At 42.3% G+C, this 14,362-nt stretch overlaps 1 protein-coding gene across 11 annotated transcripts in view; it reads left to right on the top strand.

Annotated features, from left to right (window-relative positions):
- HRH1 (histamine receptor H1) overlaps positions 1-11,731 on the top strand; it is a 266,814-nt gene extending 255,083 nt beyond the window's left edge. For all 11 annotated transcript variants that reach the window (XM_056524275.1, XM_056524280.1, XM_056524284.1 and 8 more), the window contains one exon: positions 9,405-11,731. In XM_056524275.1, the coding sequence (XP_056380250.1) occupies positions 9,511-11,004 (1,494 nt within the window). In that variant the 5' untranslated portion in view covers positions 9,405-9,510 and the 3' untranslated portion in view covers positions 11,005-11,731. The remainder of the gene's footprint in view (positions 1-9,404) is intronic.
- The last annotated feature ends 2,631 nt before the right edge of the window (positions 11,732-14,362 follow it).

The following is a 14,362-nucleotide window of genomic DNA, read 5'->3' as shown; positions in this document are numbered from 1 at the left end:
TATATGGTCTCCTCATGCTGCCAACACCTCCACACTGTGTCATTCAGCCACTATATGGTTGCCTCATGCTGCCAGCACCCCCACGGTGTGTCATTCAGCCACTACATGGTCTTCTCATGCTGCCAATACCTCCACGCTGTGTCATTCAGCCACTGTATGGTCTTCTCATGGTGCCAACACCTCCACACTGTGTCATTCAGCCACTATATGGTCTCTTCATGCTGTCAACACCTCCACGCTGTGTCATTCAGCCACTATATGGTGTGCTCATGCTGCCAACACCTCCACACTGTGTCATTCAGCCACTAAATAGTCTCCTCATGCTGCCAACACCTCCACGCTGTGTCATTTAGGCACTATATGGTCTGCTCATGTTGCCAACACCTCCACGCTGTGTCATTCAGCCACTATATGGTCTCCTCATGCTGCACACACTACCACATTGTGTCATTCAGCCACTATATGGTCTCCTCATGCTTCAGCATCATCCAAGTTGTGTCATTCAGCCACTATATGGTCTCTTCATGCTTCAGCCTCATCCAAGCTGTGTCATTCAGCCACTATATGGTCTCCTCATACTGCCAACACATCCACGCTGTGTCATTCAGCCAGTATATGGTCTCCTCATGCTGCACACACCTCCACGCTGTGTCATTCAGCCACTATATGGTCTCCTCATGCTGCCAACATCTCCACGCTGTGTCATTCAGACACTATATGATCTCCTCATGCTGCCAACACCTCCACGCTGTGTCATTCAGCAACTATATGGTCTCCTCATGCTGCCAATACCTCCAAACTGTGTCATTCAGCCACTATATGGTCTCCTCATTCTGCCAACACCTCCACGCTGTGTCATTCAAGAACTATATGGTCTCCTCATGCTGCCAACACCTCCACGCTGTGTCATTCAGCCGCTACATGGTCTCTTCATGTTTCAGCCTCATCCAAGCTGTGTCATTCAGCCACTATATGGTCTCCTCATACTGCCAACACCTCCACGCTGTGTCATTCAGCCAGTATATGGTCTCCTCATGCTGCACACACCTCCACGCTGTGTCATTCAGCCACTATATGGTCTCCTCATGCTGCCAACACCTCCACGCTGTGTCATTAAGACACCATATGGTCTCTTCATGCTTCCAACACATCCACCCTGTGTCATTCAGTCACTATATGGTCTGCTCATGCTGCCAACACCTCCACGCTATGTCATTCAGCCATTATATGGTCTCCTCATGCTGCCAACACCTCCACGCTGTGTCATTCAGCCACTATATGGTTGCCTCATGCTGCCAGCACCTCCACACTGTGTCATTCAGCCACTATATGGTCTCTTCATGCTGTCAACACCTCCACGCTGTGTCATTCAGCCACTATATGGTGTGCTCATGCTGCCAACACCTCCACACTGTGTCATTCAGCCACTAAATAGTCTCCTCATGCTGCCAACACCTCCACGCTGTGTCATTTAGGCACTATATGGTCTGCTCATGTTGCCAACACCTCCACGCTGTGTCATTCAGCCACTATATGGTCTCCTCATGCTGCACACACTACCACATTGTGTCATTCAGCCACTATATGGTCTCCTCATGCTTCAGCATCATCCAAGTTGTGTCATTCAGCCACTATATGGTCTCTTCATGCTTCAGCCTCATCCAAGCTGTGTCATTCAGCCACTATATGGTCTCCTCATACTGCCAACACATCCACGCTGTGTCATTCAGCCAGTATATGGTCTCCTCATGCTGCACACACCTCCACGCTGTGTCATTCAGCCACTATATGGTCTCCTCATGCTGCCAACATCTCCATGCTGTGTCATTCAGACACTATATGATCTCCTCATGCTGCCAACACCTCCACGCTGTGTCATTCAGCAACTATATGGTCTCCTCATGCTGCCAATACCTCCAAACTGTGTCATTCAGCCACTATATGGTCTCCTCATGCTGCCAACACCTCCACGCTGTGTCATTCAAGAACTATATGGTCTCCTCATGCTGCCAACACCTCCACGCTGTGTCATTCAGCCGCTACATGGTCTCTTCATGTTTCAGCCTCATCCAAGCTGTGTCATTCAGCCACTATATGGTCTCCTCATACTGCCAACACCTCCACGCTGTGTCATTCAGCCAGTATATGGTCTCCTCATGCTGCACACACCTCCACGCTGTGTCATTCAGCCACTATATGGTCTCCTCATGCTGCCAACACCTCCACGCTGTGTCATTAAGACACCATATGGTCTCTTCATGCTTCCAACACATCCACCCTGTGTCATTCAGTCACTATATGGTCTGCTCATGCTGCCAACACCTCCACGCTATGTCATTCAGCCATTATATGGTCTCCTCATGCTGCCAACACCTCCACGCTGTGTCATTCAGCCACTATATGGTTGCCTCATGCTGCCAGCACCTCCACTCTGTGTCATTCAGCCACTACATGGTCTCCTCATGCTGCACACACCTCCACGCTTTGTCATTCAGTCACTATATGGTCTCCTCATGCTTCAGCCTCATCCAAGCTGGGTCATTCAGCCACTTTATGGTCTACTCATTCTTCAGCCTCATCCAAGCTGTGTCATTCAGCCACTATATGGTCTCATTATACTGCCAACATCTCCACACTGTGTCATTCAGCCACTATATGGTCTCCTCTTGCTGCCAAAACCTCCACGCTGTGTCATTCGGCTACTATATGGTCTCCTCATGCTGCCAACAACTCCACGCTGTGTCATTCATCCACTATAAGGTCTCCTCATGCTGCCAACACCTCCACTCTGTGTCATTCAGCCACTATATGGTCTCCTCATGCTGTCAACACCTCCACACTGTGTCATTCAGCCACTATATGGTCTTCTCATACTGATGCCACCTCCAGGCTCTGTCATTGTGCCGCTCTGTTGCAGTGATTCTAAAAGCGATGCAATTCTGAATAACAGTATTATTTCATTACCCCAGCACACTCCATGTGTATGTTTGAACAAAGCAACGTGTTCTACACCCTATTGAGGCTCTATGTAGGCCAGAAATAGCCATTTTTAATATATATTTGCCACGAATAAATTCGGATCAAAACAAATTTTTTTAAAAATTCAGTGAATCATCCAAAGCGAATATTTCAAAAGTTCGATCATCAATACAAGAAAAACAAAAGAGCAGAAATCATAATAAGGCATAATTTCAAGAAGCCCTCAAGCTATTCAGTAAATAGACATAGAGGGGCAGAAATTTGGTCAATATAAAGAAGACATCCAAGCATTCCATTCTTGCTCATAGTGCTTAATAGTGTTTTGTTTCTCATCATGTATATGTCAAGTCCAATGCTGTTTAGTAATTCTCCGTATATATTACATGCATGACTTAAAAAATTTAGTAAACAGATTTTTTTCAAAGACTGCTGTGATTTTGTGACCATGTGTCTGCTGCATATTTTGCATGTATAGATAGAATACATTTACTTGGAAAAGCCAAAGGTGTGGCACCACAGGTAGGATAGAGTGATATGTCATTAGGATTGGATGCCAGAGTTCTAGAGGTTCTTCCAGTGGGCTCAGGCTTTAACACAGTAGTGGACCTCTAAGGTGGATGGTATGGGGACCCCTAGTGGACTTTTTTGTAAGCCATGTTTTCTATAAAAAGGAAAAAAAAATTCTTATGATGTATTTAGAAAGGTTAATGTTTTGCCAAGATGTACAACATGGCCGTAAATTTTGGCACCCCTGAAATTTTTCAAGAAAATGAAGCATTTCTCACAGAAAAGGATTGCGGTAACACATGTTTGCTATACACATGTTTATTCCCTTTGTGTGTATTGGAACTAAACCAAAAAAGGGAGGGGACAAAAAGCAAATTGGACATAATGTCACACCAAACTCTAAAAATGGGCTGGACAAAATTATTGGCAATCTTAACTCAATTTGGTTGCACACCCTTTGGAAAAAATAACTGAAATCAGTCGCTTCCTATAACCATCAATAAGCTTCTTACACCTCTCAGCCGGCATGTTGTACCACTCTTCCTTGCAAACTGCTCCAGGTCTCTCTTATTGGAAGGGCGTCTTTTCCAAACAGCAATTTTAAGATCTCACCACAGGTGTGTAATGGGATTTAGATCTGGACTCATTTGAACTCTCCAGCACTTTGTTGCCATACACTTCTGGGTGATTTTTGATGTATGTTTGGGGTCATTATCCTGCTGGAAGACCCAAGATCTCAGACCCAAACCCAGCTTTCTGACACTGGACTGTACAGTGCAACCCAAAATCCGATGGTAGTTCTCAGATTTCATGATGCCTTGCACACATTCAAGGCACCCAGTGCCAGAGGCAGCAAAACAACCCCAAAACATCATTGAACTTCCACCATATTTCACTGTAGGTACTGCGTTCTTTTCTTTGTAGGCCTCATTCCATTTTTGGTAAACAGTAGAATGATTTGATTTACCAAAAAGCTCTATCTTGGTCTCATCTGTCCAAAAAAAGTTTTCCCAGAAGGATTTTGGCTTACTAAAGTTCCTTTTGGCAAAATTTTGTCTTGCTTTTTTATGTCTCTCTGTCAGCAGTAGGGTCCTCCTGGGTCTCCTGCTATAGTGTTTAATTTCATTTAAATGTTGACGGACAGTTCGCACTGACACTGATGCTCCCTGAGCCTGCAGGACAGCTTGAATATCTTTGGAACTTGTTTGGGGCTGCTTATCCATCATCTGGACTATCCTGCGTTTACACCTTTCATCAATTTTTCTCTTCCATCCACGCCCAGGGAGATTAGCTACAGTGCCATGGGTTGCAAACTTCCTGATAATGTTGCGCACTGTTGACAAAGGCAAATCTAGATCTCTGGAGATGGACCTGTAACCTTGAGATTGTTGATATTTTTCCACAATTTTGGTTCTCAAGTCCTCAGACAGTTCTCTTCTCCTCTTTCTGTTGTCCATGCTTAGTGTGGCACACAGACACACAATGCAAAGACTAAGTAAACTTCTCTCCTTTTTATCTGCTTATCTTGTCCCATGTGAGTTTAAAGGAGCATCACATGCTTGAAACCATCTTATTTTTCCACAATTTTGAAAGGGTGCCGATAATTTTGTCCAGAATAATTTTTGGAGTTTGGTGTGACATTATTTCCAATTTGCTTTTTTTTCCCTCCCTTTTTGGTTTAGTTCCAATACACACGAAGGGAATAAACACGTGTATAGCAAAATAGCAAAAATTTCAGGGGTGCCAACATTTACGGCCATGACTGTATGTGTATATATATATATATATATATATATATATATATATATATATATAAACAGGAGAATACAGCAGCACACTGCTAGCACAAAGATGCAGATAAAACATGAAATGCTATACAGCTATAGTGCAAAAAATGAAAAAGTGAGGTACTTAGCTCACAATTTGGCGGCCAAATAGTTTGGACCATCCCACTACGGTAAGGTGACCTCACTTCAGCCCAGCAGCGTGCACCTGTATGCCAGGTCCATGCAGTAGTTCTGGTATCAGTAGTGCTGGGCAACTTATTCCTGTTTTTGTTATATATATATGTACTAGCTGAGTACCCGACACTTCCAGGTTTTTCCTACCTAATCCCTGGGGGGGGGGAGGGGGGGAGGAAAAGCAGCAAAGAGGAAGCTTTGGTCCTCATATCCCGTCTTCAAATCCTGCCCCCATATCCCCTCCTCATATGCCGACCTCATATCCCATCCTAATTTCACAACCTCATACCCTATCCTCATATTTTGACCTCATATTCCGTCCTCATATTCCCTCCTCATATCTTGTCCTCATATCCCGTCCCCATATCCAACCTTATGTCCAGACCTTATATCCCTTCCCCATATCCTGTCCCCATATCCCATAACCATATCCCATCCTCATATCCTGTCCCCATATCCCAACCTCATATCCAGACCTCATAATCCGTCCCTATATCCCGTCCCCATATGCCGGTGCGTGGCTTAAAGGGTGGACGTGTATTTGCAAGATGGGGCATGGAATACGTGGAGGGTGTAGCTTGCCAGGTGGACTGACGCATTTACCAGGAGATGCAGAGTGGAGCTTGTGGAGTAAGGTATCAGAAGTTCAGGGGCGGACTGACTGGCCAGTTCATTCGTACGTGGTCCCACCGCCTGTCACATATTATTACAAGAATTTAATTTTTTAAATTTTTTTCAAACCCCCAGGCCCAGCCTCGGCCTGGGGAAAATGCCCTCCGCAGCCGCTGTGCTATTGCAGAGATTCCCTGTGTTAGTGCCGGGCCCGGAGCTGGCTGTCACTATCATTCCTCTTTCAGACAGCCACTGTGGCAGCGGCCCTTTAAGGGTAGGTTCACACATACGCAGATTTGATGCACACGATTTTCTGCTGTAGATTTCAATGTAAACTAAATGACTGAGCACAGCTTCTAATCTGCAGTTATAAATCCTGCACATCAAATCTGCGCAGAATCCTGTATGTGTGAACGTACCCTAAGAGAACCGCAGTGGCTGTCTAGGAGTGGGGCTTAGGTCACGGCCCACATGTGACCTTGTATAAGCCCAGGAATTCACTATGCTGAGGCCATTAAAGAACTCCCTGCTCTACTTTCTTAGCTTTCTCAGTCGGTGGCTGCAGGCGCAGGGCCAAGGGCACAAGAACAAGCCATCCTGGCCAGGTGGGTGGCTCATAAATGTAGTAGTTGTATTTTCTACATGCCGTTTACAGTCAGTCACTGGTACAGTCACAGCTATAACTTATATGTCTGATTGTGCCATCATGTAGGGAGCGGTAGGCAGGTAGAAAATAGTGAGTGAAGGAGAAGGCTTTCCAGCAGTACAGAGGATTTCTTGCAAACTGTAGTAAGGCAGACAGCATTGTTCAGTACAGTGTTTCCTAACCAAGGTGCCTCCAGCTGTTGTAAAACTACAACTTCCAGCATGCATGGACAGCCTTTGATAGTCTTTGGCTGTCCGGGCATGCTGGGGGTTGTAGTTTTGCAACACCTGGAGGCACCCTGGTTCGGAAACACTGGTTCAGTGTATGCCAGTGTTTCCAAACCAGGGTGCCTCCAGCTGTTGTAAAACTACAACTCCCAGCATGCCCAGACAGCCAAAGGCTGTAGGCGATAGTAGGCTATGAGGAAAAAATGAAAATGCAAAAATAAATTGGTCTGGTCCTTAAAGGGTACCTTTCGTCAAAAAAACTTTTGACATATTATAGATTAATGTATGCAGAATAACTTTACAATTGCATGTTATTAAAAAATATGCTTCTTTCTATTTCATTTTCCACTTTGAAAAAATGACCACTAGGGGTCTCCCTACCAGTCCTTTTTTTTTATAGATTTAAGACTCATGCAGGAGTCCTAAATCTCAGACTGCAACCGGAATACAGACAAACTCACCACTGCTCACTGCCAGGGAGCAGTGTTGAGTTTGTCTATGTCCCGGCTGCAGTCTGAGATTTAGGACTCCTGCATGAGTCTGAAATCTATTAAAAAAAGGACTGGTAGGGAGACCCCTAGTGGTCATTTTTTTAAAGGGGAAAATTAAATAGAAAGAAGCATATTTTTTAATAACATGCTATTGGAAAGTTATTCTGCATACATTAATCTATAATATATCCAAAGTTTTTTTGATGAAAGGCACCCTTTCAGGCAAAAATGGGCTTGGTCCTTAAGGAGTTAAACAAAAACCACAACTCTTGCAAATGAGGGTAGGTTAGGGTTAAATTAACTATCCTATATTTTTAGTGGACATATAACATGTGACCGAGTATTATAGAAATATTTCCAGCTGTTTGGAAGTTATAGATTTGTATGGGACTTTAAACAAAAACCCCGACTCTGGCAAATGGAGGTGGGTAAGGGTGAAATTACCTATCCTATGTTTGTTGTGGACATATAAGTAACATGTGTGCCAAGTTTCATAGTAATATCTTCACACACACACACATACACACAACACATTGAGATATATATATATATATATATATATATATATATATATATATATAATCTGCGTTCCAAATTTAGAGGGGGAACAACTCATGTATCAAAAAAAGATATAAACACATTTCTAGAATATGATTTACTGTGGTCAATCGCAGGGTAGAGCAGAAAGTGCTAAATAATTATACCATCAATGCTCTCCTCCTCGCAGGGAACGGAGCTCGTGCCTTGTTTCATGATTTCCTAACTATAATGTAATGTTTATCAGACCTCATGAATCAACCTACACAGTTTAGCTTGGCAAGAACACATTTAAGCTATTTTTGTTAGTAAAATCTCACAATACACATATCCGAAACATGACATAAGAATGTCTGGGGCTTTAAAAGGCTCCTGTAAGCTGATACTGTGCTTTCAAAATGTACTAATATTGGACTTGCTCATTTATGACAATTTATTCTGCTATGACTTGCTTACGATCATACAAAATATATGTATAAATCATAACTCTAAACAACAGACATTTGTTTAGTTGGTTGACAAAGATATTGGATTTTCTTAAAGGGGGTTTTCTACAGAGCTAAATAGGTCTAAACTGATGCAATATGTGAAATAAAACATAGTTCATGTGAACAAGCATTTCTGAAAATATACTGTTATATATATATATATAGATAGATAGATAGATAGATAGATAGATACTGGTATTTGGATAGAACTGTGATGCTTTTTTGAATAAAGGCTGGTGTTATAATAGGAGTGACCATTATGAGAGCACTCTACTGTAGATGAGATGCTATCACTGGCGTGTCTTGTCTAGAATATCTGTATGTATGCAAGTATGATAGATAGATAGTTAATTGCTTTCAACAATCCAATAAAGAGCCTCGCTCTATGCATTGGATGTCTGGAGTGCCGCAACCAAGATCGTGGGGGTCCCCAGAGATTGCACCCCCGCGATCAGACATCTTATCCCCTATCCTTTGGATAGGGGATAAGATGTCTAGGGGGCGGAGTACCCCTTTAAGGTGGCCATACACATTAGATTAAAGGAGGTCGATGGTTGAACAAAAATTGGATGAACTATTATTTCACCAATGTAGCTATACAAATTCATATTGGCTGTTAAAGTTGTTTAAACTGGCCATACATGATCAATGACATTAGGTGAAGAAGGTAAGATATTTTGGGGAAATATTCTGGGAAACGTTCTGAGAATAGTTCTCCCTGAAAGATTGTTCATGAACGAAAAATCTTTCCCTTTACGACCGATCTTTTGTCATGCTGTCTCCCAAAATGTTAAACACAACCAAATGTATTTCAGGTAATAACATTCTGTCATCACTCGTTGCAAAATTTCACCTTTCAAACAAGCATTTTTGTTAAAATCATTCACTTTCGTCAATGTTAATCTGGTGTATGGATACCTTTAGTACTGACCCATCTTTCTGTGTTTGTTTTCCAGATAGAGACCAGGATTAAGAAGATGACCCTTTCCAGCTCCACATTTCTGTGACACATCAGATCAAGTGTCTGCTGTAATCTTCTCCCCAATCCACCGTACTTGGGGAATGATGTTGAATAATAATCTGAGCCTAGCAAAAAATGTGACCAACATTCATTCTGCAACCTTGGGCCTAGTGTTAGGGAGCATATCATTTTTTACGGTTATCATGAACATTTTGGTATTGTATGCTGTAAAAATTGAACGCAAATTGCACACTGTTGGAAACCTCTACATTGTGAGCTTGTCTATTGCTGATCTTATAGTGGGCGTTGCAGTCATGCCACTTAACATTGTGTATCTCCTCAACCATGATTGGATCCTTGGAAGGCCAACATGTCTCTTTTGGTTGTCTATGGACTATGTTGCTAGCACAGCCTCTATCTTCAGCCTTTTTATCCTGTGTATTGATCGCTATCGCTCCATCCAGCAGCCGCTGCAGTATTTGAAGTATCGTACGAAAACTAGGGCTTTGGTCATGATCTCTGGAGCCTGGCTCCTCTCATTGACTTGGATAATTCCTATATTGGGCTGGCACGTATTTGCAAATGGTGGAATTAGATCAGTGTCGGAACATATGTGTGAAACAGAGTTTCATAAAGTGACTTGGTTCAAAGTTCTCACAGCCATATTGAATTTTTATATACCATCTTTGCTAATGTTGTGGTTCTATGCCAAGATATACAAAGCTGTGAGAGAACATTATCAACACAGGGAACTTATTAATGGCTCTTTTCAATTGTTCTATGATAGCAAGTTTGTCCAGAATGTCAAAATACTAAAAAAGCCAAGGAACTGTGTAAAGAAACAGTGCAGTAATGGATCTCTAATGGTGCCAGGGACAAGCCTTCACAGTCATTACGCATCAGTTGCCAATGTATTTCCGAAACAAAAAAGCTCACATGAACAGTTTCATATAGAAAACTTTGAGGGTCAGCAAACATTCAGCCCATGTGACAATAAGGTTGTCAAGCTGCATTGTTTCCCTTTAACCATAATACAAGCAAATCCGGAAGAATGCAGAAACTATGTTACCGTAAGCAGGAAAAATATTAAAGAACACTTCCCTGAAAACCTGGAGGTGACCGAAATATCAGAAGAACAGACTTTTGCTGAGGCTGGTTCTTGTATCTTACAATCAAACCAAATGGGGGAGAACCACACTGAAAACACAGAAAGTGCTGAAACCCGTCAATCGGGCAATTTTGGCTACCTGAAGCACACATGGCAAAGGATCCGCACACAATCCAAGCAGAATTTCAATGGACTTCATATGAACAGGGAAAGAAAAGCTGCCAAGCAGTTGGGTTTCATAATGGCAGCGTTCATGTTGTGCTGGATCCCATATTTTGTTCTTTTCATGGTCATAGCATTTTGTCAAGACTGCTTCAACCACAACATTCACATGTTTACCATATGGCTCGGCTACATCAACTCAACTCTAAACCCCTTGATCTACCCCCTGTGTAATGAGAACTTTAAGAAGACATTTAAGAAGATATTTCATCTTAGGTTAAACTGTGGTACAAAGGAAAAGTGCACGTCTTGTACATATAAATGAACTCGGAACGTTCTTCGATGGTCATGAAAAAATCAGTGTTAATTTCACAGCTCTCAAGAGGAACTTTTCCTTGGGATAGCTTAGACTTTCCATGGGTTGTGTCTGGTGTCTCATTTACTTATTTTTATTTATGAACATTGTATATTTTAGTCATGTCTGAGAAAATTAGAATTAAATATAATCTTAATGTATCGGGTGAGGATTAAGAAGTATAAGAAATTGCAAGGGTTTATCCCTTGAGATACATGTGAACATTATCAATTGAAGTAAAGAGATTCATGGGATTTTCTCTAAAGGCATAAACTGGATGAATCCGCTGAAGCATAACGATAAAGCCAAATAGAAAAAAGCATTTAATGTATGAGCGGATGTCATGGTCTTCGGGGTCTATTTTCCTTACTGCTTTCTATTCATTAATTGTAAACAACACATAAAAAAAACAACAACCTAAAATCTGTCATATGAGACTAAACATTTAAATTTGTTGTACTTCTGTTCTACTTCTGACATGATCTGCTAATTTGGATTGTCCCCTTTTTGTTACCCATTTTGTTTATGAAAAGCCTTCAGTCATCAATTGTATATGGCCATCTGCAACATATGTCCATGTGTAATAAGAGAACTACCGGTAGTTTTTAGGCTGAATATTATGGGAACATACACATTTAGTATTTACACTGTGTACATTGTGCAGTATATATTTTCCTGTGATACTTAAAGGGGTACTCTGCCCCTAGCATCTCATCCCCTATCCAAAGGATAGGGCATAAGATGTCAGATCGTAGGGGTCCCACCGATGGGGACCCCCGTGATCTCCCCTGCAGCGCCCCGCTATAATTACTGCACAGAGCAAACTCGCTCTGTGCGTAATGATCGGCGATACAGGGGCCAGAGCATCGTGATGTCACGGCTCTGCCCCTCGTGATGTCATGGCCCGTCCCTGAAATACAAGTCTATGGGAGGGAGCGTGGCGGCCATCACGCCCCCTCCCAGAGACTTGTATTGAGGGGGCAGGCCGTGACGTCACGAGGGGGCGGAGCCGTGATGTCACGATGCTCCGGCCCCTGTATTGCCGGTCATTACAAACAGAGCGAGTTTGCTCTGTGCAGTAATGATAGCGGGGTGCTGCAGCAGAGATCCCGGGGGTCCCCAGTGGTGGGACCCCTGCGATCTGACATCTTATGCCCTATCCTTTGGATAGGGAATAAGACACTAGGGGTGGATATCTTAGGATATCTTAGGATAATCTATCAATATCTAATGGAATTGGTGGAAGGCAGATTCCAATCCCTTTTACAGATTAGAAAATGGATGAGCCATGGGGGGTAATTGGTGGGGCTCTGGCTGCTACGACCTCTCATGAATCCCAAGAGGACAATAGTTCCCCAAACAGCATTCCATTCATTATCTATGATGCTTCTGAACATTGATAAATGTATCCCTATTTAAGAACATACATATGGGCCACCAGTGCATATTGTTTAAAAACTCATAGAAACATAGAATTCTGTTTTCATGTTGAGACACTTGAGAAATGTTGCATTTTTTCTGTTGCATATTTACCCCATTGACTTCATGGGTGAAGCTAAAATCAAACAGTGTATCGTTGCAAATTATGCTACAGAATATCTGTGGATCAGCAACAGATATCAAAACTGCAGATTGTAAAACCACAGATTTGCTAACTTACACTAAATCCCCACCAAAGCCCCCTACAGATTGTTTATGGATTCCATCGCAAATCCATCCATTACTCTAAGGCAGGGGTAGGAAACATGTAAGGCCCATGAAACTGTCCCAGTTACTCTGTCCCAGTAAGATCTTGATCTAGTTCGCTAAAGATCACACTGATTGTAACAAGGATTTAGCAATGCATTCTGGGGGAAACTGTAGATTCGCAAGGTAGGCCAGGATATATAACTTTTATCCATTCGCAACACATGATGAATCTAGTTTATCGTGAGGCCATTAAGGTTCCTGACTTTAAAACGCTCCATACCTGGCAACCTCCAGCTGATTTCAGTAGCTGGGGGCCGCTGCTAATAGCTGGCATACAGCGATAGGCTTTTAACCCATTAGATTGCTGCTGTCAAAGCTTTCAGCAGCATCTAAAGGGACATTTAAACCACCCTTGATGGTCTAGTTAGGGGGATTGCCCTCCCCCCCCCCCTTACCTCTCCTTCTGTCATCGCCATGGCTCTGTCTGGAGTAGGCTCTACCAATGGACCACAGATTACACAGATCAATGCAGTTCAATTTCACTTTTCTCATTACAAAGAAACCTACCAAAAGAAAATGAACACTTGTTATATACAATACTTTGTATTTAAATAAATAAATATCCTACACAGTACTTTATCTTTAAATAAAAAAGTTTTATTATGTTTTATGCCAAGATATGTTTGATGTTACAGGTCCAAAGTCTGAGCTTGCATTACTGAAATAGTCAGATAATAACTATTTCTGGTATCTTTTATCATAGACACCATTTGCGCATCCAAATTACCAACTTTAACTAAATATAGGTCCTGCCTTGCCTGTGCAGATTCTATCCTGAGGTTCTGCCATCAATAGAATAAGGCTCCATAAACCCTTTAATCCCTTAATGACCAAGGACGCAAATTTACATCCTGGTGCTTTGGTACATACTGTACATGACCATGAGTATCGGAGTGATGATCGGATCATGCGTGGATGGTCCCAGCTGCTGATCGATTAACCCCTCAGATGCAGTGATCAATACAGATCACGGCATCTGCAGCAGTGCGGTCAGAAATATGGATGATCAGATCACCTGCAGCGCTGCCGCGGCGATCTGGTCATCCAGAACGACGCACGGAGGTCCCCTCACCTGCCTCCACCTCCTTCTACGGGTCTTCTGCTCTGGTCTGAGATCGAGCAGACCACAGCAGAAGATGACCGATAACACTGATCAATGCTATGCCCTGTGCATAGCACTGAACAGTATTAGCAATCAAAGGATTGCTATAAATAGTCCTCTATGGGGTCTATTAAAGTGTAAAAATAAAAGTAAAAAAAGTTTTTAAAAAATTGAAAAATCCCCTCTCCCAATAAAAATGTAAAATATCCTTTTTTTCCCATTTTACCCCCATAAAGTGTAAAAAAAAAACTGAATACACCGATTTTTTCAAAATGGGCATGGTCCTTAAGGGGTTAAACTTATTTGTGCATCATTTTATTTTGTCAATGTATAACATTATTATTCCAATACCAGTACTACTATATATAAAGGAAAAAGTGTTTTTTAACTGTTACTGTATCTATATAGTTTGTTGCTGTTATTAGTTTGTCATATTGCCTCAAACATCATCATTGCCCAGTTCTATTGGACAGATTC

The sequence above is a fragment of the Hyla sarda genome, chromosome 6 (assembly GCF_029499605.1).
Source record: "Hyla sarda isolate aHylSar1 chromosome 6, aHylSar1.hap1, whole genome shotgun sequence".
NCBI classification, from domain to species: Eukaryota; Metazoa; Chordata; class Amphibia; order Anura; family Hylidae; genus Hyla; species Hyla sarda.
This window is presented reverse-complemented; position numbering and strand designations above follow the sequence as displayed.